Source organism: Amphiprion ocellaris, chromosome 10 (assembly GCF_022539595.1).
Source record: "Amphiprion ocellaris isolate individual 3 ecotype Okinawa chromosome 10, ASM2253959v1, whole genome shotgun sequence".
NCBI lineage: Eukaryota > Metazoa > Chordata > Actinopteri > Pomacentridae > Amphiprion > Amphiprion ocellaris.
Window position 1 is genome coordinate 16,788,720 of NC_072775.1, and position 17,194 is coordinate 16,805,913.

Genomic DNA, 17,194 nt, shown 5'->3' on the forward strand with positions numbered 1-17,194 from the left:
AAAATATTTATTACAATCATCAAAAGCCCTGTGCTTTTGTGAATAATTCCCTCCTCTCTTTGTTGAAATACAAAAATAGATAAAATATTAATTTATAGCAGCAGACAGCAATTCAGCTATTCCTGTTGTGATGAAATGTTAACAGCTACCTATAAATGCCCTCCCTGCCGTGGTGTACAAAAGTAACAGGAACAGCTGACAACACTTTGCAATTCAACAACAGAAACTACAGCTTTAAAAATAACCGGCGCATCACCCATTCTAACATCCTCAACAAAAACTGTAGCTGTAGTGGTGGATTGGAATGTCACCTCCTGTTCATGATGGGTGAGCTCTAAAAATCTCCCTTTATGCTTTCACCTATTGTATTGTGCTTACTTATGAAACTGTAGTCACTAATGGACTACAGTGCGCCACAGCCACCTTGTATTGTGATCCAGTATGTGTCAGCTGCAAAGTAGTAGACTTCCTTCTGTTATAATGTGGTGATAATGCAATGCTATAAAATTTCCCCCCAGTGTTATTTAATTTCTTTAATCAAAATGTTCAAAAAACCTTCCTCTCAAGGTCCTGATTCACTTGATGAAATATTCATGTAATATTTTCCTTTAATCATCTGCACCAAAACAATAACACAAAAACTGGCCCGTGAAGAAACCTGACTCATTTGCACATTTTCTAATGAATATAATTATTGTTTCATAATGAGATTTGGGGAGGGGGGGAGAAAAATATTCAGCAGTCCATCAAAATAGCGAGGACGTTCTGTTGTTTTGTCTTTGGATCAGAGCGGCGCTAAAAACAATTACCAAGTCATTTCAGGGAGAGATGAGCTTTCAGAGAATCCAGTAATGAATGGGATAGACTTTGTGAAGTCAAGTGCTAAAAGATGAGAAGCGCAAAAAAAGTCTAGCAGAACGTTCCTCCATCGTCATACGAAGTGAAAAATGTTACGAGAAAGGCTTTACCGTCTGCACAAAATATTGAAGACATCTTTCCTCTCCATAAAATACGTGTATCAATTGAAACCAAGTGAAAGCTATGAACCTCTATTGATTCTGTCTATTAAATCCACTTCAGTCATGGGGGCAATAGGTAGATGGAGAAGGTGATGCAGCCTTCAGAAAACCGGTGCAGATATTGAACAAAATGGGTGGCAGGTGGCAACTCAATAAAATGCAGTTGAAATGTATAGGGCACGGTGACAGGTTGAAATAAAGCAGCAGCAGCAAACCTGACCTTACCTGTGAAATATAATACGCCCACTAGCCAATCAGTATCATTGTAGGTTTTTCAAGAAAAAAAAACTGAGCTGCACTCCCCAGTTCCTTTCACTTGACCAAGAAAAAGTGGATGTAGTTCTATCAAGAAGTGGACATGGAGCTTCTCTTTCCCACGCTTCACAGCAAAACAATGAGGGACTTTGGTAAATCTTTGTATTCCAGCTACGCTCATTACTTTTTTCTCTGTATTCATTGTCTCAGAGGAAGACACTCACCAAGCCAGAACTCATCCTCCAGGTTTCCAAAGCCAACCCGATAATCACTCCACTTCCTGGAAAAGTCTGTGAGGCCATTCTGACGACGCTGGAATACCTAAACACCAAAATGATAACATGACAAGATCAGAAAAACAAATCCAAAGATGGCCAATATACTATGCTCGGCATGCGCTCATACTCAGAAGTAGTTTAATATTGATTTTCAACTCAAAATTTTCCCTTTTATATCTGACTGACAGTTTCTTGCTAATCCTAGTGCTATAAAAAGCAAGCTGCTGTCTTCACAGTGACTTACAATCCAGCCTCCTTCATCTGTGGTCATGTCACAGTACACCTGCACACCCTGGCTGGGGTCCCTGTTGATGTAAATGGTGTAGACGCCGCTCAGAGTCTCTCCGTTCAGCAGGTGTTGGGCACAGTTCTGAGGTGTTGCAAACAGGCGACTCCCTGGAGAGGAGCAGAGAACCAGTGTGATGACAAGTTATAATGCGCTTCCTTTCTAACATTCTGACTTAAAATTATTCACTGGGCTGACGTGCATGTAGAGGGCATCGATAGAACAATGTTCAGGCTGTTTAAAGCTTTACTAACTAATATCTGTGTATTAACAGTGGGTTAAATCATTACTTGTAATTCAAATGCAGTTGCAGTGACACACCATCTTTACTACAGAGTGCTTTTGTACCTTTATGCCAACTGTTTAGCTTTTAAGGCCTATATATTTACTCTCAACATTTATCATACTTGTTTCCAGAAACAGCAGGCAGCTATTTCCAGAGAAAAAGCACTGATATATGATATGCTACCTACCCAGATGAATAACATTAGTGAGTGCATTTAGCAGCTCAAGAAACAGGTTTTACCTCAGGAGGTGGTACAACCCAAAACAAAGCTAAAAGGGAAAAGAATATTTGATTTGGGTGTTTGTGAGGTGAACAGAAAGATAATATTAAATAACCACCAATGCTGCTCTGTATTATGTTGGATAACACGCACAGCTACACAATGTCTGTACTTGTCAGTGTTGTGTTTAATACTGATATTTACTTTCAGCACGTTACATTAACTCCTGGTTCTTACTAACTTCATGATGCTTCCTAACACTTGTTTGACTGACATCACCAGTTACACACCAGAGATTAGAGCGCATGGTTCAGCTCAAGACGGCCCCTCTGCAGGTGCTGCCTAATGGAAGGTAGTGAGATGAAAATTGTGCCCGACTTAGGGGACCTATTTTCTCACACCTTTGTTGTGGTGACTATAATGCAAAATGCAGTGCAAAGTCTCTGGGGCCAAGAAAACTCACCCCATTAGAATCACTTCCCAAACTTAGATCAAAGAATACAAATACATTCCATGTGAATGTGAGTGAATGTCTGTATGCTGTACCTGTAGTAAAGGTAGTGGAGACTACAGCGCTGGTGTCTAGTCCTCTTGCAGCCTGCAGCTTGACAGTGTACTCTGTAGTCTCAGCCAATCCCTCCAGTCGAATCCACGTGTCCTCTGCATCGAGGATCAGCTCCTAGTGCACACACAGGACCAAATTTATTCACACAACACCTACTGCAAGAGGGAAACAATGTCTGATAAAGAAATTACCTTCTGTAAGAGTAATAATTTAATGTGCATTCAGTACAAACCTCTGGGCAAAAATAAATTATATTAGAATCCCCTTGAGTCACTGATAAAACACTGAATGGAGCATGGCAACAAAAAAAAAACTTCAAGCTATTCCTTTTCAGGAAACACATGCAGCTTGTTTTTTTTCTTCTTGTAAGACAATATTCTCATGGCAGGACAAATAAGCAAGTTTTGCTCATATGAAATGGAAAAAAGCATATTAGATCTATCTATCTAGCTATATATATATATATATATATATATATATATATATATATATATATATATATATATATATATATATGTGTGTATAGCTGTATATTGCATTAGTAACCGTTAGACTTCTACTGGCAATGGAGCAGGTCTCGCTTCTTGTCTTTTCACTTGTGCAAAGTGTGTAAGAAAACAAAATAAGAGGAACTAAGAAGCCAAAAAAAAGGTTAAGATGAGGATGTTTGAGTGGGTGCTGGAAAGAGGAGGGCGACTTAGACGGAGAGAACAAGATAAAAGACTGTTTTCAGACAGCCAAGCTGAGAAAACTGCATCGCCATCAGGAAACAAACATTCTATTTTTGGTGAAAAAGTCATGACATTACAGTACACTTACTTTCTTTGTTTTTCACAAATCCTCTTTTTTGAGCTCGTCTTAAGGAGCCAACATGTTTGACCATTTCCAAGACTACTGTCTGTGACATCAGTTTCTTAGATGTGACATAAATCCACTGCTTAGTGAGGAATACAAACTTGTGTTGTGTGTGAGTTTATGTGCCTGTGTGTTACGGTTTGGCCTGGATACACATTAAAAATGAACAAGTAAAAATGAAATATTCAGCCAGTTTGGAAAAAGAAATCACACATTCCCAGGCAATGTGTCCCCGTAAATTATGCAGGGAAGCAGCTGGTAAATGGTGTCTGTCTGTCTCAGAGGATCTGACATTTTCCCACTGGGTTTTCAGGGTCAAGATAAGATTTTTATTGCGAGCGAATAGGCCTGTCTTATCAAGGCCAACACATACCTTCATAGGCTTACTATCGATTGTGTATGTGTAGTTGAGTGGCCGGATGTTTGGTCGTCCTTGTGTGAGAACTTCATCATTCCAGGCACGCACATAACCAGCAGTGATACATGCATTTACAAACTATTCAGGAACCGTTAATCAGACAGGAAATTAATCTCACAGCTACTTCGCGTGAATTATAAAGCTCCATTATCCTGGTAAGAGGGAGAAGCTGGCTGAACAGCTGTAAGGCTCACCAATGTGTGGTGAGATTACAGCTGAGGTAATAACAGCTGCATATTTTCAGCCAAGTCAGACTTCAAGTAGCAGCAACCGGAGGAAAATGTCACAAGGAGCACTTCAATCTGTGGCTGCGGTGATCAGTGTTGCTCTGTGCAGAAGTGGTATGACTCATAAGTTGTTGAACAACACGACTACAAAATGTGACATTTCTTGTTGAGGCAAGATGCTGAATATATTTTTCAAGAAGTCGACCACATGGGGTGGGAACAAATAATAGGAAAAGGATTTTCAAACCTACAATTTTTAAATTCTTTTCATTCTAAGGTAACAGTTGTTTGAAAATGAAGGACCGACAGAAAGAATTTGTCAGAATTGATGTCACTGTGATTTTAAAAAAAATTGTGATTGTTTTTTAATTAAAAGGAAGAGAAATGGTATTTCAGATCAGTTTCCATGTTTACTTGACAGGGGAGTCGAGAGACTGAGCCTCAACGGGAGTGAAAATTAAGTAAATACGCTTGTGTTAGAAACTGTAGCTTGCTAGCTTTGGGCCAACAGTGTTTTGTTTGCAGTTATAATGAAGTGAAAGACCACCGGCATCTAAATTGACTGAAATGACATTTGGAGGTTTTTAAGCCGCTTAATGCGATGCAGCGGCTCATTAGCTATGTGCAAAGTGAGGTCAGCAGTAAGGATGTCCTGTACCCATCTTGGGGATCAGTATCAGGACTGATCCAGGCATATATTAATGGATTGATATTGGCTAAATTAAAGCTGGCAGCTAGGCTGTCAAAATACACAGATTAGCTCCAACTGAAACAGAATCCTTCCCCTATCTCTCCTCTCTTATTACCAAAGAGCAGCACCCAAAATATTCAGGTAGCAGCTTCTCATTTTTAGTTGGCACTGAGTGTCGGTCACTGGTGGAAAAACATGGGCTGTGACAGACCAGACCAGCTGTTACTGATTAACGTTATTTCTCTGAGTAACTTGATGGCATGGCATTATTATATACACTTAAACTTATGGTGTGAACCAAATGTCCTCTTTCCAGCTGATTGCATCACATCCAGTTTGTTTGAGGAGGGCGTCAAACACATATTAAATCAACATCTAGGTAAATATAAATGGACTTAAGTGAAACTCTGTATCAGCACACAATTTTAAGACATGTCTCTGGTAAAAAGTTCACTTTTCCACAGTGGATATTTGTTTGCTTCCTGACCTAGTAAGCTAAAATAAGGTGTGTGCTAATATTTGGATGTTCGATTAGGAGAAGTGGAAAGCTCATGTAAGTTGTTGTTTGAAGGTGAATGTCTGTCAGTATGACCCCGTATTTATGATAGAACAGAGACACTGCATGAAGCAAATACACTTTAAAGTTAACAAGCTGTTGTGTGTTGGTCGTATGAACATAAGTTATCCATCTGTACAGAAGGAAATAGTGTATTGTAAAGAGTCTAAAATCTAAATATGTTCTTTTTGGATATTATATGTTCAAGGGCTGTATGATATTGGAGGAAACTGACATTGAGATATTTAGTTTAGATTTGTATTTTGTTTGTGTGCAATAGATATTGCCATATGAAAAAACAGAAATTTTCAACAGATGATAATAATATTTGGAAAGAATGAATCCTACAATGATCAGGTTGATTTTGTTTATGTTTTTTTAGGGGACTGGAACTAAATATTAAAATAAATAATAATAATTTAAAAAAAGCTGATAAAAGCCATAATGATCTTTATCATATCATGTAAAACTGGCAAAAGCATCTGAAATAGTATTTTGCTTTGAATGGCTTTCAGATCTAGATTTGCCAACAATTTCAAGACACAGTGGCAGAGGACCTGTTTTTGGTCAACATCATGCTTTCTGTAGCTGAAATATTTCCATACAACTGACACTGCATTTCTTTTTGTGACAAATTGTCAACGAAGTCTGTGTCTTGTGAATAAAATTGCAAAAACCACTACATATCCAAGAATCCTTAAATCAGAGTAAATGATGTTCAATCAGACAGACTGTAGATTAATTATGGAATACAAGAAGACAAGCAGGTTTCTTTCTGTATCAAGCAGAGAAAAAAGCTGCAGCTGACGTGTTTCAGTGTTTCCTTTCTTCATGTTGCACATGTTATGATGTGATGTGTTATGTTGTGCAGCCCTAGCATGCACACTTATTATACTGATAGGTATTCTGTAGGGAAAAACATGTGGTTTAAAGTCTGTTTGAACTAAACATGCAAACGTATGCAACGTCTTGGGAATGGGACATAAAATATTGATTTAGTGTTTGTGTAAAAACAAAACATTATTGTCGAAAAGGACAAATAGGCAGAGAAAAAAAAAAGAAGAGGTTTGTTTGCTTCGGAAAGTCAAATCTTTTAAAAAGGACCATCTGCAGAATTACTGTTGCATTCTTTGTGCATGAGTGACACCCGATGGTCAACCGCACAGCACTGCCACACTTACACTGTTGGAGTGTGTGTGTGTGTGTGTGTGTGTGTGTGTGTGTGTGTGTGTGTGTGTGTGTGTGTGTGCGAGGCGGAGCCTTGTGGCAGATCATCACTACATTAGTATGGATGTGCGTATGTGTTCTGACCACACAGCTCTTACTAATGTGCTTTATTACCATTACTCAGCCACATCAAAACGTTTAATCAAAATAAGCAATGTCTCTACTGAGGTACATTAGAGTAATATCTCTATTGGACAGGCAATTTCACTGTGTAGTTCCCCTGTGTGTGCATCGGTGTGTGTGTGTGTTCCTGTGTCCCTGAACGTGTGCATGCTCCACATCAAGGGATTACATGAATGAAGGATAAAGTTTGAATTGCAAAGTGCTTGTCATGAAGTTGTGATTGTGCATTAGTATTTTTCGTCATCATTGTTCAACTCCAGTGTAACGACTTGATTCAATTTTGTACTTTCCATAATACAAGAAGGAACTTCCATACGTGCAGAGTTAGGTTTCTATTTTCAGGAGAATGGATAAACAAAAGTATAGCTCATCTCTTGTACACATTCACTGTTGATTGATGCTCGCTAGGTCTTCCAGAAACGCCACATATGGAGATACATATTGGCTGCAGATGTTAACAGTCATGGATTTTAAGTACATGCTGGACACAAAAGTCCCGTATTTCACTTACTTTCCGGCTGCCATCTGCAGACTTATAGGTGAGCATGTAGTTGTCAATTTCTGCAATTGGTGGCTGCCAGGAAATAAGAGCGCTGCGATGATTCACTTCGCTGGCTGTCAGGTTCAGGGGTGCGTCCATGGCTGCCAAAAAGAGAGAGAATAAATTACTTTTAGACTCAGTTTAGTTGGATGCAAAACAAAATACTTCTGCTGGATAAACAGTTGCTGTAATTTTGTTTTCTGTATTTTGCTGCACATATGCTCTGCAGTGTGTTGCAGTGCTTAAATATTGACTAAGGTGTTAATTTGTCCACCCACTTCTTCAAAACACCATTGTTTTCATTTACAGTCATTCTGTTTAAGTTGATGCACTAGTGTTTGGGAAGGGCAAGACAAACACCTGATGTGGAAAACAAGACTAGTGCTGAAGAATATCGCATAATATTAGTGTATTTAGAATTAAATATGCAGTTTTACAGGAGCCAAGTACCACCCCTGTGCTTGGGAAACTTGAATGGAACTACCTGATGCAGGTGGGCACAGAAATTAAATTCTGCTGTTAGGTTCTTTTTAGTTTCATTTTAATGCTACAAAAATAACAATCAAGACACTCCAAGTGCTTTTGTTATGATAAAACACTTACATTTCTTTCTTATTTATGTGACAAATAAAAAGCATTAAGGTTCTGCTCAGGGAAAGAGGCAGAAACTCCTTTGTTAATTTAGAATTGGAACTCATATGCTGATGGAATTTTTCAGCATATGACGTATCGCAATTTGAGGTCCTAAAGGTTGAATATTTAGCTGATAGCAATCCGGCTTTAGGAAAAAAGCTGTAAGATAAAGTAATAAGTTTGCAAATGATCAGTCAAGAGCTAAATGAAGAATGTGTTAATAATGAGTTGGTTAATTCACAGTTTCATTATAAAGACGTCTGAGCTCCACACAGAATAGTTAGAAATAATGTACTTTTACAACATACATCAGCTGTGTTAATTTGTTATTCCTACTTTTTTTAAACATTTATTTTAAGGCAATTTCTGTATTCATTGTATTATTTATCTTCCATGTTATGGGGGGTTTGGATTTATATAATAGTTTTATTAAATAAATAAGCAGACAAGACACAATAATAAACTGAACTGAATTCAGTCTGGTGTCCTGGAGGCTTTCTGTTAATGAAGACAAGCCGTGGCTCTTTCACTATCAGTAAAAAGCAGCAGACAATGCCAGCAAAACAATCAGCAGAAAAACAATCAGCAGTACTGTAGGCAGTAGAATCTGTGCCTTAAAGGCACAAATGAATCTGGAAATTAGACCCCACTGACCTACAGGAAATCTGCAGGGAGGTAAATGATGTACAAATCAGTTTGTCTTTGCCAACTTTCTGTTTACAGGCCAGTCTATAACAATGCAACCTAAAAAGACTGGACTTCTTTCAGGTTTTGCCTCTCTGGACAGACCCAGCAGTGACCTGGTCGCTTGATAAAACCTGACACCAGCTGAGGATTTTGCCATTTACATTTTTCTGCCACTTAAATCACAATATTTAATATTTAAAGGATGGAGCTATCATTATCATGCACTTCCTGTTAACTGTTAACATAAAGAGACAATGTGCAGTACTAGTGTGTATCTCAATATTCCTTTAGATTTAATGCAGCATTCAACAAACGTATATTAAACACATAGTGCATTTGTGTATGTGGGATTAACTTCGCTATGTAATGAAGGAACATGTCACCCAATGCAGTGGAATGACTCATTTATGTGTTTTTATTGGTTTTGAGAGAACAATCAAGGTCTCGTGACAGCGCAGATCAGCCACAACATCAATAGCATCAGCCTAATATTGCATCGATCCACTCGTGCCACAAAACGGTTCTGACCCTTGAGGCCATCACAAGATCTCTGGAAGTGTCTGGTAGTGTCAGGCACCACCGGGTTAGCAGCAAAACCTTTCAGTTCTATAAGCTGCAATGTGTGGCTACTACGGATCACACTTGTTTTTCCGTCACATCCAACAGATACTCGATCGGTTTGAGATCTGGGGACTTTGAAGGCCAAGTCAACACCATAAACTCTTCATCATGGTCCTAAACCTATTCCTGAACAATGTTTGCAGTGTGGCAGGGTGAATTATCCCCAGGCCTTGAAGGGGTTAATGTGGTCAGCAACAATGCTTAAATAGATGGTAAAAGTAACATTCTCATGAATGCCGATTCCAAGGTTTCCCAGCACAGCATTGCTGAGTGCATCTGCCTGCCTCTGCTGGCTTGTTTTTTCCCCCATTATGCTTCCTGCTGCCATCTCTTCCCCAGGTAAACAATGCACACACACCTGGTTATCCACATGATGTAAAAGAAAGCATGATTCATCAGTCCAAGCCACCTTCTTCCATTGCTCCATGGTCTAGTTCTGATACTCATGTGGCCACTGGAGGCCTTTCAGCACTAGGCAGGTGTCAGCATGGGCACTCTGCCCAGTCTGCAGACACACAGCTCCATTCACAGCTAGCTGCTTTGCACCGTGTCCTGACACCTTTCTGTCACAGCAGCATTTAGGTTTTCAGTGACTCCTCTGTGGGATTGGAACACATGATGTGTTGCCTGTTCACCAGTTGTCCTTCCTTGGACAACTTTGAATAAAACTAATGACTGCATACTGCGATCATCCCACAAGACCTGCTGCTTTGGAGATGCTCTGACTCAGTCTTCTTACCACCAGAATTTGCCTCTTGTCAAAGGCACAATTTTTGTCTGCTTCCAACAAAACTTCAGAAACTGATTGTTCACCTGCTGTCTAAAATTTTCCACCTCACGACAGCTGCCATTGTAACAAGATAATCAAAGTTATTCACTTCGCCTGTCAGTGGTTTAAATGGTGTGGCTGATTGGTGTATATTAAGCTTTGAAAACATGGACAATAAAAGAAAAGTATGACAATACCAGTTTTATTCCTCAATGCTTTATAACCAATGACTTACAGGATAATTTAGACATCAACAAAGGATTTCATCTGGAAACTATATTTATAGAAAAAATAATATAACTTTGGAGACATTGCTTGGATCTCTACTTTCTAAGCAATTGAAACAACATAAGAAAAGGCACTCATATCTTTATAAAAAAATCTAACTTACGACACATTCTTGAACATGTAGTCTGTCTACGATGAGGTGGATAAAATATCCACGTCAGTAATCCTCAATCCCCACAGGTCGAAGGAAAAAGAGCAGTGAGACACTTCCATGTTTAGTAACAGCATATCAGCCTCAAAAGCATTCAAGCCCTTGATCAGCAAGCCCACCCAAGTTTTACTGCACATTACATCACATCACCCAAATATATTCTTGGTCCCTGCACAGCTTTAAACAAGGCTTGAATATAGTGCCTTTGTTGATACTTTAACCACATCACATGGAGACTCACCTCAATTTCCCCACCTTACATCACCCTTTTTGACTCAATATCTGATCTTCCGACATGGTAACTGAAGCATTGACACGCCGTAACCTCATTTTAGTGCATGATTGAAAATAGATGACCCTCTATTCAGAAAATCAGTTTCCAGGAGTTACATCATGACTCTGGGGCGCATCGTCAGACAGTCACCCAGTAGCGTTTAGTGTAAGGGAGGCCGGGGCGCCGAGACAAATGAGGTGGTGCGCTTTGTGCGCTTTGCAATTCGATGTCACCACTGTGAATATGAAATAAAGATATCTACGACATGGCTGTCTCTTTCTCTGATTCGCTTTGCCCGATTGTCAGGGTTTTGATTCACTCTGTTTTTTCTTCCATGTATGCCTTTGTCATGAAACAAATGTAGTTTTTTGTAAACGGCTTGAATTTTTAACTGTTTAAGAGGGCTAGAAGTGCTGGAGGCTAAACTTTCAGCTCAATGTCTAACCCTAAGTTGAACCCAGACCTCATAAAACTCATACAAAGACACCCAACAACACTCACTCCACACACTCTTGTCAGTTAAATCCTTGTGTGTGCACACATATGGAACGATCAATGACAGCTCTGTAATTAACAGCGTGTACCCGCGTTGATAACCTCCTGAAAGATGCAGGGTGCCTTCTCTTACGGACACTGATAGGCAGAGCCACGCTGTGTGACAAGGGGATTGAGAGAGAAAAAGCAGAAACAAAGAGTGTTTAGAGCAAGAGGCCGAGTTGTGTGCTTTCAGATAAAAAGCAGCAATTTGCGGATTGTGCTGAAGTCCATGGTGGCGTGCCAATCGGCCCCTCTCCTGCACATTCCCCATCTTTATTGACCTCCTCTGCATCTCATTTCTCCTCTTCCTCCCTTGTCCACATCAACTTGGGATCTTCCTCTCCTTCACTCTCCTTATCTCCATTTATGCTTGTGTTTCTCTTTACATTCCTCCACCTTCTTTGTTCACCTTCTCCTTATCCAGCAAGCTGTCATTCTAAGTCAATGTGCCAGAGAGTGAATTGGATTTATCTTTTGTTCTTGTCATTCCCATGTCTTGATGGACACCAGTGGCGCATTAGGATAGGTGAAAGAGGGAGACGGAGAGTTTTCAATGCATAAAAATTGAGGGTACATAACTGTCATTCTGCTTGTCTTCATTCCTCCTCTTTCTTTATTCTCCAGCTAAATCTGTCTGCTTGTCTTTCCTTCTCTCAATTTTCTACTTCCAATTAAACCTTTGCATGGAGCGCACCCGAGCAGGTGAGCAGGTGTCGTCACAGTTTCTGGCAGCTCCGAAGCGCTATCTTCAGATGAGGGGGTTTGAACAATGGGATTGAGATGAATAGGTTTGGCTACATCTAATGACTCATTAACACACGTCAACAGTTCTCAAGGAAAAAACAAACACACACACACACACACACAGAGCAGCAGATGGGAAGGGCAGCATGGGCAGCAGCAATTTGTTACAGGGAGACAAAAGGGAGTAAGTTATTCTTTTGGACTTGATACCGCCTCTCTGTGCCAGTTTGCAAGGGAAAGTTTCTGCCTGAATGATGTATGGGAGATTTACTTGTATTTATGAAGTCCAATCGAAAGTAACCAAATGCTACTTGGATGGATCTCAGATGGATTTACGATGGCAAAGCAAGCACAGTGTTATTATTTTTGAAGTCCAACTGTCTGCAGCAGCATATATCTGCTTTCTCAATCACTTGGGAGAAATGTATGTTTATTATATTTTACTTTCACAATAGCACCCTCCAGCAGAGCAGACACCGAGCCAGACAGCAACTTGAACATAACACAAGAGCGAGAGACTTTGAAAAGTCCACATTACCTTTCCTGTTTAAGTCTCTGTTGTCTAACAAACATATTCACCAGGGAGTGCTTTGTTATGTTGCAGGCAAGGTATCTTATTAGACAAGCATCTGCAGCAACTTAACTTGTAAACACATCTGCAAATTACACTTGGGTTCAGTTAGATGCTATTATTTTGTTCCCTATGGTGTAGCACAGACCTCCTTCTCCAGCCAGGTGAGATGAAAAGCAGCATTTCTAAGGACATTTCTTCTTCCTTTTAATAATGCAGCTAACAACATGTTTAACAAATCCATAGACATCATTCTAGATGAATAAGTAATGATACCAATGGTTGTAGTGTATAATTATACATGATATAAAATAAACACTGTATTCGGTATGTAAATATCTATAGAGGATTTTTTTTTAGCACACCGGATTTGTTCCGTCCTATAGCAGAATGATGGTGTGGTCCACCCAGATCATTATGGACGACTGCATGGGCAAGCAAAGTGAGACTAGCGCTGAAGTAAAATCTCTGAAGCTGTTCAGCGACATTGGCCACCTCCTATTCTGGCGTCTTCCATGTAGCTAGCAGAAGAGAAGGTGGCAGCCTTCGAAGGTTAGTTTCCAATGAAATTCAGCTTACTTTCTATGTAATAATATGATAATGAAACTGCCCACATCTCAGAGGCCCATTGTCTCGTTAGGTGCGCATGAACGAAATGAAGCTCGTTTTCAAGTTATGAATATCATGAATAGCATCTGCCTCCCCTTTTCCAACGTCAAACCTCTCCCTCAAACTCACACCAATCCTCCTCTTCAAATGCTGTCATCAAATTATTTTTTTAACCACATTTGTGAACTGGGTTTCATTTACTCAAGTATAATACATATTTTTGCAATAAAATGGCCAGAAATAACAGGAAAATGGGTATATTTCTGTAAAGTAAGACATTTACAAACTGATGATGCTTACTGCTGTGCATAGTCACCCTCAATGCCCATTCTGAGGCAGAAAAACCCTGATTTAACCATAAAACAATTAACAGCACAAGTTTTATGGGGACTCAAGTTTCCTAAAAGTACACTGAACTGTCAAAATTTTATCAATTGCTGTAAGAATGAAGATTATGGCTCTGTAATAGCAGCACTCAGCACTCGCTGAACAACTATCAACCAGAGCTCTGTGAGCTGCCTGCAGCAAGAAGCTCTGCTGCTTCAAAAACTTGCCAAGCACTTCTCAGCAAGTGGGCTTGGACACATCTGAAGGAAAAAGTCCCGGTGCTGCAGCCTACAAGCTTATAGAGACACCCGCAGCAAAATCCCTTATTTTTCAGCCCTATAGCTTAAATATTAGCCTTTGGGGAGCCAAGCTGTCTTACGCTGTGTTGAACTCTTGAGGCATGGAGGCCAGACAACAAAACCACTCTGAGCTGTGGTTAAGAGGCTTGGGAATCGACAAAGACCTGCACCACCGGCAAAGAGGAAAAAAACACAACTGAATGGATCATCCACTTTTCTCCCTGTCTCTCTCTCTGTGCCGTGTTAAGCATGCATGTGGAAATACCATCACTTCCCAAAACAAAAGTTAAAACTTGATGGCTTGACCTTTTAGCCTTTGGACAGCATACTTTTGTATATGCCACTATGTGCATCACACTGACAAAACAAACAAACAAAATCCCTCCCAAATGACATCCTCTTGTTAATTAAGAACCCACTAAGAGCTAAAAAGGTATTGAAACTGAATTTCAGACTGTATGCAAATATATGCAGCATAGTAGTAATTCATTTGCATGATTATATTTGATTATTATGCTTCTGGGTGAGAAATTAAGAGTTAATACCTCATAGAGAAAACTAGGCACAGCGAGATTGGCTTTGATGCTGTACGTTTTGGTGATTTAGGCTTATGTGCTCCAGAATATTTTTGGTTTTTCGAGCAGTTATTACACACACTTATGCTAAATTTTAAATCCTGTCTTAAGAATGGGCTTTTCACAACTGCATTTCAGGCCCCTGCTGCTTCATGTCTGTTACAGTTACTAATGTATTCTACTTGATTTTAAGAACTTAATTGCATATAAAATTTCTCTGCAAAGGATTTTGGTCAACTTCGATTGCACCCTAAATTAAAAATCACATTACTACTAATCACAATGGATATATTCTTGCCTTCATTTTTCCTTCTATTCACAGGGTCAGTGTGTATAAACTAAAGCAGCAGACAAGTCACAACTCTGTGATCACACATTCAGACAGAGGAACAAACTGCTCAAAGAGCAAGTTAGACAACCGCAGACACAAACAGAGCAGCAGACATGATGAGCTGGTGATAGATCTAAAGCTGGGGTAGTTGACCAAAACAATCAATGGTCTCATCTTCTCTCACAGCTCATTCACAACGTGACATTTCCCAGTGGAGCGAACAGCCCAAGAAAACAAGCTGTGTGAGCGGAACAGAAATTAGCTTTAAGATTTCAATTAGGAAGTTTAATTAACAATACTGGAAGATCTCTCTGAAGTTGTGGTTGATTGATGCGCCCCCTGCTGAGACATGTCACCATCAGTCCTGAAAGGGGAAAGACTGTCTTGCTGCATATTTGTGTTTGCAACTCTACATAAACTGGCTCATAGCTGTGTAAATACAACCTGCTGTATATAGTATGTGTACTGAGAGTGGGGACGGGTACAGTTAGGATTATTACTTTAACCGATACTGCTTATTCATTAGGTACTTTAATGGTATTCTTATTGGTACTTTTAAATTTTTTTTGTTTGTTTTGTTTTTAAAGAGAAAAAATGCTCTGAATTTCAGATCAAATGTATGAACCCAACCACAGTTAAACAAACCACTGCTTAGTTTTAGCCTATGTTCGTATGATTTAATTAACGCCATGCGGGCCGCTAGCTAAGATAACGTACCTCGTTAGTGAGGAATGACTTACGAGCTCAGCAGTCAAACTGAGTGTTTCTCTGTCCGAATGTGATGAACTTTTTTCCAACAGATTGCACGTGTTTTTGCTCTGACATGCACAGGACTTGTCACTGTTTTGACAGCGAACATTTTCTGCATCGGCTCTGGTGAAATGTCGGAGTCTGTAGCTCTGACAGACAGAACTCTGTTTAGGATTTGGAAAGCGAAAGTACATCATAGACACACACATCAAACACGTGTCTTATGGTGATGAGAATTAATGTGCAACACAGCAGTCTGACTTTCTGCGGTACCATTAGCAGAACTGTTAACGTCAGAGCTTATCGATCCTCTGGTATTTAAAAATTTCACCCTGGGGCTCCTTTAATACTGGGGCTTGGTACCCATCCGTACAGAAAGGTTGGCACAGCGTCTCAAAAAATGTGATAAATGTTGATATTTGCAAAGCATTGCTTGATTAAACTTGTCATTACTTAAGGTAGTCCTTTTGTGAATTGCGGTGAAACTTAAAGAAATCTCACTGAACTTAAATATGACAGCTGTCCTTGTTCAAGGACAACACTGAAATATGTACACTACTGTTCAAAAGTTTGGGGTCACCCAGACAATTTCATGTTTGCATGAAAACTCACACTTTTATTCATGTACTAACATAATTGCACAAGGGTTTTCTAATCATCAGTTAGCCTTTCAACATGATTAGCTAACACAATGTAGCATTAGAACACAGGAGTGATGGTTGCTGGAAATGTTCCTCTGTACCTCTATGGAGATATTCCATTCAAAATCAGCCGTTTACAGCTAGAATAGTCATTTACCACATTAACAATGTCTAGACTGTATTTCTGATTAATTTAATGTTATCTTCATTGAAAAAACTGCTTTTCCTTCAAAAATAGGGCCATTTTTAAATGACCTCAAACTTTTGAACAGTAGTGTATAGAAGAAGACAGCAGGACAAGATACCAGAGTCAGCTTTACTTCTGTGTATATGGCTCTTTCCATGTAGGGACTGTATTTGCGAACAGAATAATATTTGTACAATTTTGAATTACAAGACAGTGAACTTCCGGCAGATGCCTTTCCTCGCATATGGAGAAATCTGATCTACTTCTGTTTTATCCACCTGACATTTTCTCCAAAATGGCATAGCAAGGATAAATGTAGTCAAATCCATGAAGAGTAGAGCAAGAAAGGCAAGCACCTAACCATTTTCTTGATTCAGTAACACATGATATTTGAAACTAAACAAAATACCTGTCCTCTGTGCCCACTCCTTGGTGTTGCCTACATCACAGCAATTTCTCAACTCCTCTTATTTGAGAGTTTCTAACTAGGCTGGGAATATGTGTTTCTGACTTCCTTTCTTTTCCCTCTTGAGAGGCTGAGGTACACGGTGCACTAGCAGAGATTGTGCTTCCAAATTAGACTCACCTTAAACTGCCAAGAACATTTGTTTATGTATGAGTTACTATATGTATGTACACCATTGACATGATTG

At 39.5% G+C, this 17,194-nt stretch overlaps 1 protein-coding gene across 9 annotated transcripts in view; it reads right to left on the reverse strand.

Annotated features, from left to right (window-relative positions):
- tnr (tenascin R (restrictin, janusin)) overlaps positions 1–17,194 on the reverse strand; it is a 181,968-nt gene that overhangs the window by 9,898 nt on the left and 154,876 nt on the right. For all 9 annotated transcript variants that reach the window (XM_055014368.1, XM_055014374.1, XM_055014373.1 and 6 more), the window contains 4 exons: positions 7,518–7,648; positions 2,891–3,023; positions 1,797–1,948; positions 1,499–1,595 (listed from right to left, as the gene is read on the reverse strand). In XM_055014368.1, coding sequence (XP_054870343.1) covers positions 1,499–1,595; positions 1,797–1,948; positions 2,891–3,023; positions 7,518–7,648 — 513 coding nt within the window. The remainder of the gene's footprint in view (positions 1–1,498; positions 1,596–1,796; positions 1,949–2,890; positions 3,024–7,517; positions 7,649–17,194) is intronic.